Source organism: Agelaius phoeniceus, chromosome 11 (assembly GCF_051311805.1).
Source record: "Agelaius phoeniceus isolate bAgePho1 chromosome 11, bAgePho1.hap1, whole genome shotgun sequence".
Taxonomy (NCBI): Eukaryota; Metazoa; Chordata; class Aves; order Passeriformes; family Icteridae; genus Agelaius; species Agelaius phoeniceus.
In genome coordinates this window covers 21,496,741-21,510,702 of record NC_135275.1, presented here as the reverse complement: position 1 = coordinate 21,510,702, position 13,962 = coordinate 21,496,741, and the positions used below count along the sequence as shown (strand labels likewise).

Genomic DNA, 13,962 nt, shown 5'->3' with positions numbered 1-13,962 from the left:
AGGCTCCTGGAAGACAGGTATCTTTACAAATGACAGAATATTTATTACCAATACCTTTAAAAAAAGATTACATCTGCTAGATCACTGATAAATATCATTTACACTGGGGAGAAAACTACAGAAGCTTTTTTTTTATTATTTCATTTTTCTTGGTTTTGTGGATTTTTTTTTAAGGTTTTTCTTATTTTATTTTTTTTACATAGAAGTAAACATATCAAACTAAGAAAGGAACACAGCTTGAAATACTGACAATATTTCTCTGGTCAACAACCCTGACTTTTACACAAGTGGAATCCTGATTATGAGTTACTGAATAAATATATTTAGAAGGTCTAAAAGTTAACTGTATTATTTTGTAAGCAAAAGAGACAAGTTACAGGCAAATTCAAGCTATCAGGAGAAAAAAAAAAAAACCACTGCAGCGCATTGAAAGTTGAAAATTGTATAGAAAATTCCATTGCCTTTTCCAGCGTTATCCCGTCTGAACTTACAAAATTCCCCGTAGTAACAAACAGTCCTTCTCTTGAGAAGAATTATTCCAGTGTGGATATCGTCGTTTTCTGGTGTGACTCTGTTCTGCCTCCAGGTGTCTGGGAAGAGTTTCTAAGGAAAGGCAAAATTCCAGCGGGGATCTCTGGGAGATTCCCACTTTTCCATGGATAACCTGGAGCAGCACCACTCCCGCTCCAGGCTAGGTTCCCAAGCGTTGTCTGGAGAGTGGAGTTACCAAGGATGAGCAGTTGTGTCCCAAAGAACGAGCCCAGAGCAGCTTTCTGCTTTCCTTGGAATTAATCCCCAAACGTGAGGAATTTCCTTGGAATTACATCTCCAAAGGGTTGAGCTGCTCATGCACCCAGGACGAGGCCGGTGGCTGTCCCGCTGTGTCACCACAGATGTCACAGCTCTGCAGGATCTTTTCCCCACCCAATTTGATGCTAATTATGATCAAGGCAAAGCAATTTCACAGCCCCTCCTCGCTGCACGATGCCGGAATATTGGCTACGTGTCCTGTAGTCCACAACCAACCAAAAAACCACGTGGTTTTCCAAAATTCTGCTCTTCTGAGTGTTTCAAATTTATCCTGCTCAGAGCTCTGGATGAAACGTGTGCTAGAAGCCCTGGGTTCAACACAGGAGTCGCTGGAACTGCCAGTGAAACTCAGCCTGTTACAATCCGGGTCTGGAGCAGTTCTGCCCTGTAAATCTGTACAGTCAGCTCCAGCCAATTTGCCAAGAACAACTTGGAACTCTCCGTCGTAAAAGGAAAAAATCCCAAACAATATTTTCGTGATAATGTCGTCCGTAGCATTTTATAGCAAAGGAAAAAAATTAATATCTACATCATATGTTAACTTTAAAAAATTCTATAAAACACTAAATATATAATAAAAAATATGCATATAAGGACATATGTAAACTGCTTTGGTAACATCGTATTACAGATGTTTTCAGTGCATTGCAGAGTTTCCAAGGAAACTTCAGACAAAGCTATATTTGCTTTGAGGAAGTACTGTATAATGCCATTCCTAAAGAAGCATAAACATTTTTTTTTTCCAGTAGTAAGATGTACTCAAACCACAATATTACTTAGTACTGGGTGTCTCCAAAACAACTAGCTAAATGTTGCTTATATTATAAAGAAGAAGTCCTCGGTGTCATTGTTGTCATAAACTGGAGCGTGCTGTGAGGGAGATCATGATTGTGCTGAGGGCTGACAGCGTGCAGGCGCTGGAGGTCGATGAGCCCGAGCCTCTGGCGTAGGCATCTGAGAGGGGAGAGGGGAAAAAGGAGCCAGAGGTGAGCAGAGAACAATCCCTGAACTCTTCCTTAAGCCACCTCCCCCAAGGTTTAAATTCCCTTTCCTGGGATAAAGCACAGCCCCCTCCTCCTCTTCATGGTCACCTCTCCAACTGAATTTTTGGTTTCTTTTCAATTCCTGCCCCTGGTGTGCTGAGGCTCCTCTCACAGTTCTATTATTTCACACAGTGCCTGCTTATCATTATTTGGTATTTTTTCACAATTGCACCATATTCCAGCTGTTCCTTGTGCCTCCCATCCTGGAGGAGCCATGTACCTGCTCCGTGACCCCTGGTCTGGAGCCAAATGGGAGCTGGCGTGTTCCAGCTCCCCTTCCCTCTCCTGTGCTGCTGATTGAATTCCTCTGCATGGTTTACACAGCCATGCAGGGGAGAACTCTGCTCTCACCCAGGGTTTTTTACATTGCTGTGATTTTAATGCCATATTCCTGCATTGCAGAGGCTCCTGATTTAATGCAGCTTATAAAGCGGGGCATTATTAATGGAAGATGGGACATGGAGATTTTGCAAAAGCCATGTTGTGTAATAAAATACTCCTTGTGTTTGTTATTCTACACCACCTCATTTCCCTAAATAAATATTTATGCATCCAGCACACAATGGGATATGGCTGTACAGCAGCCTCATAGATTTAGAAGCCCCTGCATGCTGTATTTGGTTGTAGTGAATTGCAGTGAAACAATACATTTAACACACAGAACTGAGAGGGGAAAGCATCTGGAAACCTGAAATACAAATAGAACTAACTAGGATGGTGTTTCTTCTGGCTGAATCTTGTTTTTGGGATGAAATCAGAATGAGGGACTGGACTGTGTGCTGGTGGGACCCTGTGGCCCAGAGCCCATTCCCCCATCCTTACTGGATATCTTTGGGATTCGGATTTGCTCGCTGCTGCTGCCGTCGCCGCCGTCGCTGAAGGGTTTGATCTCGATGATGTAATCCTCATCAAAGGGCAGGGACAGCTCCACTGAGGTTTTATTTGTTTCTATGACAGACGTGCTGCTCTCCCTGTTCCACCTGTACAAAACCTGCGGCCAAGGGAGAGACAACAGGAGGCAGGAAGGGCAGAGCTGCCCGTTGTGCTCAGAGCTGCCCACCTCAGGGTGTCCAGAGGTGCTGCTGCTCTTTTCCTGCTCCTCGTGCTCAGGAGTGGGCTGGTGACACAGGGGACATGTGGGCTTTGCTGGGGACACCAGTACAGAGGTGGCAGTGCCTGGGCAGGAGGTTGATGCTGATCAGCAGCACTCAACACAGCACCGATACCTGGGGGAGCCCCTCAGAGAAACCCTTGCCTTGGTCAAGCTAAAATAAACCCCTATAGAAGTAAAAACTTCTTTATAGAGGTCAGAAACTCCTTATTATGCTGCTTCTGGAAACTGAGTTGGGATATTTGATACAGTGCCACCAATGGTTTCCCAGAATAAATGACTTTTGTGAACGACCTTCTGAGCTGTGGGAGTTGTACTAATTTATATCATAAATTGTGTCATAAAAGACAAGATTTCTAGGCAAAAATAAGAAAAATAGGCAATGTTTTGCTATGATTCAGGAAATAAATCCATGTGGTTGTGCTACCCTTACAGTAAGTTAAAGGAGAATGTTTTAGAAACTCTCTAGATGCTTTTCCAGGGTGATGAGCCTCTCTCTTCCTCTTTCAACCAACTCCTTAATTTGCATTTCAAACCTAAAATATGTAGTGAAAAGCTGGTCCAGATTGCTGAGGTTCATCTGAGGTTTGGACTAAAAACCCTGAGGAATTACTTATTTTTGATGAGCCCATACAGAGCACCAAAGACACTTAAAAGTTGGTGCAGGAATTGAGGGGAGCTGGCACAGGCTTGCCAAGCTGCTGGCATTCCAGACTGGGAACAAAACATGGAGCATGGCCAGGTCCTTCACTGGCTCAGGCTCTGGTGGGAAATGTTTGCACAACTCCAAGCCCAGGGCAGCGTCTTTTCGGGCTAAATGAAACCCTTGTGGAAGGTGGTGGAGCTGAATTCTTCTCAAGGTTTCTCCCTAGTTAAACTATGCCCTATTAAAACTGCTTCTAATGAGGATTCTTTCTTTTCCTCTTGGCTTGGCTTTCTGAAGGAAATGGGAGCTATTAAAAAAGCATTTTATTTATTTGCAATTAAGGAGCCAACCACAGCCATGGGGAAGTTTCCGTGGAAGGCAGGAGTGAAGTTCTGCAGGTGGGAGCTGCAGGAAAAATATGCTCACATACACAGGCATGGCTCTGGTTTTGGAGGAATGCCCCAGATCTGACCTGGGAAATCCTGAGTGTACCATGGGAATACTCACTTTGTAGCCTCTCACTTCTGACTCGTTGTCCAAGGCTTTCACCTGGTCCCAGTTCAGGATGATCTTGGAGTCGGATGAATTCCACACAATGTTCCCAGGGGGCTGACTCGGTGCTGCACCAAAAACCAGACAGCACCACGTTACTGGGGAGAATCAATTCCCAGCTGGATCCCTTCCAGTGCCAGTGGGGCTTCCAGCAGCACAGCTGAGCCTGCCCAGAGCCCTGTCCCTGTGGAAAGCTAACGAGCTGCTCCACTGATCTGTGTCCTCAAGGTCACGGGAGGTGTGACACGACACGGGGCTTTAAATGAAAAAGGGATTCAGTCAGTTGCTCAACATGCCTGAGACCAGAGGAAAAAAGCCCTCTTGAACACTGAGATAAATATTTAATTTGCCTGCACAGCTGTGATTTCGGTTTTGCATGCTCTGCTTACTTAACACTGGGAAGAACCTCACGAAAAAAATGAAATAAAAAGGCTGAGCCTGGTAAATCTGCACAAAAGCCTGGCAAGGAGAAGTCTGACAGTTCCTTCAGACTCAAGAGAGCTGGGAAATGAGAGAGGGGAGCAGTGGCTGGACCCCACCAGGGCATCCCTGCCAGCACTCACGTGGCTTTTTGGTGGTGACGTTGACAGCGGCGCTGGAGGGGCCGGTGCCGGCCGTGTTGTAGGCCCTGACTGCCAGGTGGTAGAGGGCATTGCCCCTCAGGTTGCTGACTTTTGTGGACGTTTGGTTCCCCACCGTGCGGATCCTTCTGGCGTTTTCCTCCTTCTCGTCGTGCCGCCAGCAGCGCACCTGGGGCAGAGCAGGGCGGTGGCAGAGCAGGGCAGTGGCAGTGCCCTGCCCCAGAGGGGCTGGCAGCACCCCCTTGTCCCTGTCACCACCCCAGATGTGCTCCCAGGGACAGCTCCTGCTCCCTGCCACCATCCTGGGGCCTGCTGGGGACCAGCCTGGCTGCAGTGCTCCCTCCCCAAGCCTGGCCATGGCAGCACCCTCAGGGAGGGCTGCACTTCCAGCCAGATCCCACTCAGAAAGGTGGAACTTTTAACCTTGTGAGAGAAAGGTGGAGTTTTTAACCTTGAGAGAGAATGGTGGAACTTTTAACCATGTGAAAGAATGGTGGAATTTTGAACCTTGAGAGAGAACGGTGGAGTTTTTAACCATGTCACAGAACGGTGGAATTTTTAACCTTGTGAGAGAAAGGTGGAACTTTTAACCATGTGAAAGAATGGTGGAATTTTTAACCACGTGAAAGAATGGTGGAATTTTTAACCTTGAGAGAGAATGGTGGAGTTTTTAACCATGTCAGAGAATGGTGGAATTTTTAACCTTGTGAGAGAAAGGTGGAACTTTGAACCATGTGAGAGAAATCTCTGTGCACCAGAGGCAAAGAGAAGCAAATCCACTTTAGGAACACACCCATGGCGGGAGGAGCAGCACGAGGACGTCTCTGTGTCCCCTCAAGGCTGGCTGCTGAAAGGATCCTGCATTGTTTCCCATACCTCATATCCCTGAATTCTTCCTTTGTGCTGGCTCTCCCATGGGGGAGCCCAGGAAACTTCGACGTCTGAGGCAGAAATGCTTCTGGCCAAAACAGTGGTTGGGGCTCTCGTTGGCTCTGGGCAGTTAAAAATAGAAGTAAGACTTTTCAATTCCATGTTCAATTAGTCTCAAACATCAGGGGATTTATTTTCCTCATTGCACAAGGAAGAAAGCAAACAAATGTCCACGTTTCAAACCGATGGCCTGTCAGGCTGTGCTCCCTCAGAAATAATAAGATGTCATTACCAAACTCAACCCAGGATACCGTGTACTGTAATTAGGACAAGTGGGAACATTTTCTAATCAGTGGACATTAATTCATGCTAAATCTCCACAGAATTCTTCCCAGATTACATATTAATTTTCCATTAATATCAAAAGATTTCATTATGATTAATGTTATTTTAATGACTATTGAAAAGAATTAATCATGGTTCGCCATTTATTATAAATCAGAGCAAGACTGAAGTATCAAAGGATGTGTCAAGGTGGAAACCAAACCCTTTCAGACCCTGTTACATACAAGTAAAGATATTATTAAAGAAAGGCCTTATAAAATCATGGTTTAGGCCTGCTACTTCAGCTAGGTGCAGTTACCATAAGAAATGTTAGTTCCCATAAGAAAGAATGAAAGGAATGAGAAGCAGTTAACATAGGAACCTATGAACCATTTGCACCTGCATAAACAATAAACCTGTCCCATGAGAATCAGTGGAAATAAATATGTAAACTAACCAAAAATAAAGAAGATTGATAAATATGCAAAATACCATTTACTAACCAATGACCTGAGTGTCAGTGTATTGTCAGCCAATTGTTAGGTCTAACACGCTGCCCTCTGATAATCCCATAAAAATATGAACTGTGCAATAAAGATTTGGCTTTCCTGCATGAAGAAACTGAGTCTTGTCTGCTTTACTCAAACAAGACCCTGGAGCATGGGTTTGAGAAATGCATTTGTAAAGAATTTTTAAAACTTGATAGAAAGCTTACACAGTCTTGTACGTCTGTACGCAAAAGCTGAGGTGAGGTGTGCTGACTTAGGAAGACCATAGAATAGAGATAACATTGTTGAGAGAGAGATTAAACTAAAAACAAGTTTCAAGAAGTTTGGCCTTGCAAAAAGACCAAATATTTTAGAGAATTAGAACTGTGAAAGATGCATTATAGCAAAACCATGTGGATAAAATATAGGTGATTAGTATTAGAAGTAACAGCAGCATTGTGTGGTGGGGTGGTGTTCACAGGGGTCCCAGGATGGGGGAAGAGATGAGAATCCTGACTCCATGTTTCAGAAGGCTGATTTATTATTTTATTATATATATTATATTAAAAGAAAATGATATATTAAAACTATACTAAAAGAATAGAAGAGAGGATTTCATCAGAAGGCTTGAAAGGAAGGGAATGGAAAGGAATGATAATAAAATCTTGTGATTGACCAGAGAGCCCGAGACAGCTGGGCTGTGATTTGCCATTAATTAAAAACAACCACATGAGACCAGTCAAAGATGCACCTCTTGCATTCCACAGCAGCAGATAATTACTGTTTTTCTTTTCCTCTGAGGCATCTCAGCTTCACAGGAGAAAAAATCCTAATGAACGGATTTTTTCATAAAATGTGCCTGTGACAGTGTGGCAAAAGCCAAGAGGCTGAAAAGCATTTATAAAGTATTGTACCCAAGAAATAGGTTTGCTTCTAACAGAACAGCGTTAAGTTTTACATCTCTTACGTCTCACCCTCCATCAAGACTGACAATAAAATAAAATATTTCAAAACACCTCTCAATTCCCCATCTCTGCAAAAACTATGAAAACCAACACACGAGGGGAGGGAGAGGAGGCGGGGAGGGCTCATCTCTACCTTCCTCTGCCGAGTAGACGACGGTGACGGGGCTGAAGGAGCCTTCCCCCTTGTTGTTGTAGACGCCCACCTTGACCTCGTAGGGCGAGAAGGGCGGCAGGCTCTCGTTGCGGAACACGTAGCGCGCGGCGTCGGGCGAGGCCACCACCGTCTGCATCCAGCTGACCGTGCCCAGGGGCCGGAACGCCACCACGTAGCCAAAGCCACCCCCGTTCTGCAGCTCCTCGGGCACCGTCTGAGGGACAAACGGCGGCTTCAGGACACGCTGACCGCCCCCGGCAGCACCCATGGATTCCTCTGGGTCCTCTCTGTTCCTAGCTTGGACTTGGGGATCTCAGAGGTCTTTTCCAAACTAGTTAATTCTGGGATTCTGGGATTCTGGGATTGTCTGATTCTGGGATTCTGTAATTCTGTGATTCTATAATTCCGCGATTCTGTGATTCTGTAATTCTGTGATTCTGGGATTCTGTAATACTGCGATTCTGGGATTCTGTAATTCTGAGATTCTGTGATTCTGGGATTCTGTGATGCGGTAATTCTGTGATTCGGTAATTCTGCGATTCTGTAATTCTGAGATTCTGTGATTCGGTAATTCTGTGATTCTGTGATTCTGCCATTCTGTACACAGCACGGGAGATGGAGGTGCAGGAGGTCCTATGTCACATCCAACCTGAATTCAGCCCATCCTGCCTGTACCGGAGCCCTTCTGCTCCATGGAACAGGAAGCAGCACCTCCAGAAGACCCTCCTGAAGATAATTTCCCTTCCCTCCCTGCCTAGATGGGGGCTTCATTACTGATGTAATTTTAGGCTTTGTGAAGAGCCTGAGGTTTGCTGGGGTGAAGCAAGGACACAGTCCCTGCTCTCCCAACACACGTGCAGCTGCTCTCACACCTTTGGGATCACACATGAAACCCCAAAGAACACACCCTGGACACACTGACACTTCCTACTCTGAGGCTTGCAGCCTCCTAAAAAGCTACACTAAACCCAAAAGGTCCAGAATTAAAATAATCCCTAATTATGGGCCACCCTCCCTGAGATGTCCATGGAGCTTCAGCAGGGGTTACTGCTGGTGACTGCATCCTACTCTGTGTTGGAAAGCTCACATAAAGAAAAGGCCTCTGGGCATTTAAAAGAGTAAAACCACTCTTCTATCAAAACACAAATGATATTTTGTGCAAATTGCATCTCGAACCAATGGCTGATGTTCTGGCCATGTGTGTTTTTGAAACATATTGCAGTATCTTTAGGAGACACGGCGTAACTAATTAGTCCAACAGAGGGGGAAATTTAGCACATTGAGCTGTGTGGTGAGGACAAAAACCCATTTATAGGTTTTTAATAACCTCAGAAATATCTCTGGCGATTCATCCTGCCAGCTTGGTCAGAAATAGTGCTAAATGGAAGCGTTAGCATGTCTAGTGGAGTTCATTATTAGGAGAAATATGCCAGCTGCATCACATCACAACATGAAAATATGAGCAGACAAATGACTAAAGTTCTAACCCTGTCTGCCTTAAGGAATATTAAACATTTCTCTTCTCTGCATCTCCTCTCACTGGCTGCCATCAGCAGCAATGAAAGCCAGCATGCCTTGTGCTGGCTCTGAGCTGTTTGCTGCCTTATATCCCAGGGAGGAGGAGGAGAGAGGAAGCTGGGAGCCAGCACAGCAATTCCCCAAAGTTCCCACCAGGTCAGGATGTTCCAAGCCTGTTTTATCCCTTGGGTGGCTCCTGGCCATCCACATTTTGCCTTGTGGATGTGCTGGGAGTCAGGGGAGCTGAGCTGGTGGCAAATCCTGCTCCCCATGGTCCCTGCTCCCCACTTCCCTGGGGTGGGCTCAGCCCATCCTTTAGCTGCCTCTGACCAGCTGGGCTGCTTTTATCACACAATCTGGGCTTTTTTACTGCCAACCCTTTGAAATCCCCAGAAGGCTCAGGGGGGCTGGAGTGAGACTCACCTCCCAGGTAATGACCAGCTCAGACTTGCTGCCTCCACCTCCACTGACATTAGCTGGGGTCACCTCAGGGACTGCAAAAAGATAAATGCAGAAGATGGATGTGACAGCTTTGGAACCCAAAACCCACATGGAGATGGAGCAGAGCTGTGCAGCAGCAGGACACTGCTGGCCTTCCCCAGCTGGGGCCAGGAACTGTTCAAATGACTAATTTGCCATGGCAAACAGCACATTAAAAGTATGTCAACAATAGTGTATTAAAAGTATGTCAATTAACTTGTGTATTCTGTCACTAATTGTTCAGTTTAAACATTTGTCCTCCAGTAAAAAAGGTCTTTTATTTATTTTCCTGTTTCATATTCAGTTCTTCTGTGGAAAAGAGGAGCCACCTGCCAGGGCTTCCCCACTGTTGGGGAAGATGAAACAGGAAAAGCCTTATGATTGCCTGGCAAAAGACTTTGAAAATATAGAAACTATAAGTGAGATTGAAATGAAAGCAAGCTTTGAGATATCTCAGCTACTGAACGACTGGAAAACAATGGTGTGGCCAGCTGAAGGTGATCCCCTTTTGATGGAACAACACCCTCTGCTTGCAGACAGGCCCAAGGGTCAGAGCAGACCCTACAGCTTGGCAGAAGGGGCCCAAAGAGGAGTTTTTAGGGTTTAAAATGTAACCCAGTATGGTAATGGAATGAACCTTATAGGCTGTATATAAATGCTATAGGATTTGTATATTGTACTAGATTGGTTAGTGAAAATGAGAATATTCAACACAGAAGAAGATTTATTGTATTGCAATGAGAACCTCGACCTCTTACCCTCATATCCTCTTTTACTCTCTCTCTCATCCTCTTTACCACTCTCTTTACTGCTCTGAGCTGTGGCTGGCAGCTCCCAGCAGGGCCCTGCACCCAGGCCCTTTGCAATCAACCCCAAGTTCCACGTCCTGGCTCCAGAGCTCTCCCGTCTCTGTTCGTCGCCACCGTCCCACGCCCAGCACTCCTGCACCCACAGCCAGGGGATCTCTGGGAATTTACTGCACAAAGATTTCCCCCCCAGCCCCTGTGCCCAGCCCCACTCACGAGCCTCCTCAGTCCTTCTCTTCTCAGAGGGGCTGCTGGGCTCCCCGATGCCGATGAGGTTGGCAGCCACCACCCTGAACTCGTACTCCACCCAGGGGTTCAGCCCCACCACCGTGGCCGTGAACGTCCTGCCGTCGATGACCTCTGGAACTGGGGTGAAAGGAAATCAAATATTAAAATACTGCTGGGAAAAAGGCACAGGGGAATCTCATTTCCTTAGAGGTGAGGGCTTAACGTAAGTAGCAAAAAACAATTGATGAATTTTCTCTCGTCTCTCTAACATTTTGCCGACTGCAAAGAAGTGAACTCGTCCTCCACCCAGGGGTTCAGCCCCACCACCGTGGCTGTGAATGTCCTGCCAGCAATGATCTCTGGAACTGGGCTGCAAGGACATTAAACATCAATATTAAAATACTGCTGGGAAAAAGCACAGGGGAATCTCATTTCCTTGGAGGCGAGGGCTTAGCGTAAGTACAAAGAAGGATTGGTAAATTTTCTCTCATCTTTCTAACATTTTGCCAACTGTAAAGAAGGGAAAGAGGCAGCATTAAACTCCTGTGCTTTTTAGCCCAGAAATTCCTGCAATTAAAGAGGTTCTCCAAAATTGCCACAGTTTGGAAACAAAGTGTCATGACAACAGGTTTGGAGAGTCTTTATTTTTCTCTTTTTGAAACACACTGTTGCCTCTGTTTAATGGTTACTGGAACAAAATTAACCTCTGACGGAATGAGCAATCACATCATGGGATTTTTCCCTCTATCAGGAAAATAATTCTCCTTAAAGACAAGCTGGATGACACTGTTTGTCCCTGAGGGATGTCTTTATAGACCACAATTACTGTTGTATATCTCCAGCATGGCAACAAGAGATAGGAATTCATTCTGTTTTCCCTTAAACATTCATGAGAAAAATGAGTGAGTAATGGCACTGACTGCACCCTAAATCTTTGGGTTGCCAAACCTGAAACTACTTAATAAGAGCAGTGCTCTGAAGTCAGGGAAATTGCTTTTCACACCAGGGGCCAGAGCTGGCCAAAGCAGCCCTGGCTGGGTGCTGAGGTGTTACACAGAGGTAAAAATCTTATAAAAGAAAGGCCTTGTAAAATCAGGCCTTACTACTTCAGCTGAGCTAATAGCAAGCCTGATAAGTTCCTGTGAGAAACCTGGCAGTTTTCATAAGAATAGAATCGTGTAACACTGAAAATTTACTTATTCCCTTATGAAAGAAATTATGAAAATGGAAATCAGTTTACATAACAATCTATTCTTATGAAAGAATAGAAAGAAACAAAACAAAAAAATAGAAATAATGTATTCTTATGAAATTTACACCTATAAAAATTAAAAGTCTATCCTGTGAGAAACAAAAAAAAGATAAACTATCTAAAAAGAGAAAAGTCCGATAAACATGTACCCTAACCATTACCAACCAATAAACTGAGTTTCAGGAGATCATTAGCCAATCAGATTCCAACACACCACCTAATATGAACTAAATAAATAAAAATCCAGCTATCCTCTGTTGTGTTGTTGGGAGGGTCCCCAGGATGAGGTGAGAGATGAGGATCTGACTTCAAGTCAGAAGGCTGATCTATTATATTATGATATTATATTATATTAAAAGAAATGCTATACTAAAACTATACTAAAGAAATAGGATACATCAGAAGGCCAGACAAGAATGAATAATAAAACCTGTGACAGACTCAGAGAGTCTGGGATTGGCCATTAATTAAAAACAATTCACATGGAACCAATCAAAGATGCACCTGCTGGTCAGCAACCTCCAGACCACATTCCAAGCAATCAGATAATTATTGTATTCTTTATAATTACTGTTATAATGATTGTTTATATTAATATTGTTATAATAATTGTTTCTAATTATTGATATTATTAATAACTGTTGTTTACATTTCTTTTCTGAGGCTTCTCAGGAGAAAATTCCTGGCGAAGGGATTTTTCAGGAAACGTCATGGTGACGATCCTCCTCCCCCAGGCAGCAGCGTGCTGTCCCTCCCTGCAGCCCCTGGGTGGGTTTGCCCCTGGGTGGGTTCCCCTGCAGCCCCTGGGGTGGGTTCCCCCTGTGTGGGTTCCCCTGCAGCCCCTGGGGTGGGTTTGTCCCCAGGTGTGTTCCCCTGCAGACCCTGGGGTGGGTTTGCCCCTGGGTGGGTTCCCCTGCAGCCTTTGGGGTGGGTTGGCCCCAGGTGTGTCCCCCTGCAGCCCCTGGGGTGGGTTCCCCCCAGGTGTGTCCCCCAGGCTGCCTTACCTGTGCTCACTGCCTGCCAGCCCACCGAGAAGGGCGTGCGCGCCTGCACCACGTACATGGTGATGGGGCTGTGGTTGTCTGCCCCCGGCCTCCAGGACAGCTGGGCCGTGCTGTCTGTCACCTCCTCGATGGTCACGGCCTCGGGGGGGCCCGGGGGACCTGGGGGTGCAGGAGAATTGAGTGACTGGAGGAGGAAGAGCTGGGTTCACCTTCCCCAGTGACTGGAGAGGGAAGAGCTGGGTTCGCTGTCCCCTCCTGTCTCAGAGTCTCTGCTGCTCAGAGTGACTCTGAGATTGTACAAACTTCTTTTTTCCCAGCCTGGCCATCAAAGAAGGAGCCAGGATTTTTCTGTTCTTGTTCTCAAGGTTGTTTATTATTTCTTATTTATAACATTCTTTCTCTGACCTGCCAAGGTCTGTCTGGCAGGTCGGGTTGAGGCACACTGGTGTTATCTTTTATACTAAAAACTGCATGTACATTATTTACCATAACTTCCCAATACCTATCACCTATGTTAGACAGGGAGCTTCTACTCTAAACCAATCTAAAAGTGCCACCATCACCCAGAACATGGAGGCTAGGAAGAAAGAAGGAGGACAGGGCACACCCAAATTCCTCCATCTTGGGACCCGGAGCCCCCATTCTAAAAGTCTCAAAAATCTATTTTTCATCCTGTGACAAACTAACTATTATTCTACTTAAATCCTACAACAGCACCAACAACAGTAGCAAAATTCAAATACCTCTTACAATCAGGTCTGCAGCAGCTGAGAGCTTGTCCACACTTGTTTGCACCATGCAGACGTATTTCCCTGCGTGCTTCAGCTGGATGCTCCTGATCATCAAATCACCAGCTGAATCCTGCTGATAAAGTAGGGAAAAGTGGTTACAATTACTTTTTAATGAGCTCTAAACATCACTATCACATGAAGGACACTGTGACTAATGGGTTTGCTTTATGCTGGCTGATGAAAACATCAGCAGTGCGAGCCATGGTCTGTTGAAGGGATGGGAGTCTGCCTGGAAGGTAGGAGAGGGAGCATCCCTAAAATTCTGGCTCCTCCAAGGAGCAGGGCTGGGGGCTCTTAAGCACTTTCCCCATTAAAACAACATGACAGTGGAGGACAGGT

The 13,962-nt window shown here is 45.5% G+C and overlaps 1 protein-coding gene across 4 annotated transcripts in view; it reads right to left on the bottom strand.

Moving 5' to 3' along the window:
- Window positions 1–20: 20 nt before the first annotated feature.
- Window positions 21–13,962, bottom strand: part of LOC129124881 (contactin-4) — a 274,201-nt gene continuing 260,259 nt past the window's right edge. For 3 of the 4 annotated variants that reach the window (XM_077184664.1, XM_077184663.1, XM_077184666.1), the window contains 10 exons: window positions 13,576–13,696; window positions 12,833–12,991; window positions 10,565–10,714; window positions 9,486–9,556; window positions 7,524–7,758; window positions 5,620–5,735; window positions 4,726–4,912; window positions 4,118–4,230; window positions 2,676–2,844; window positions 21–1,764 (listed from right to left, as the gene is read on the bottom strand). In XM_077184664.1, coding sequence (XP_077040779.1) covers window positions 1,664–1,764; window positions 2,676–2,844; window positions 4,118–4,230; window positions 4,726–4,912; window positions 5,620–5,735; window positions 7,524–7,758; window positions 9,486–9,556; window positions 10,565–10,714; window positions 12,833–12,991; window positions 13,576–13,696 — 1,422 coding nt within the window. In that variant the 3' untranslated portion in view covers window positions 21–1,663. The remainder of the gene's footprint in view (window positions 1,765–2,675; window positions 2,845–4,117; window positions 4,231–4,725; window positions 4,913–5,619; window positions 5,736–7,523; window positions 7,759–9,485; window positions 9,557–10,564; window positions 10,715–12,832; window positions 12,992–13,575; window positions 13,697–13,962) is intronic. The other variant, XM_077184665.1, reaches the window with a different exon arrangement.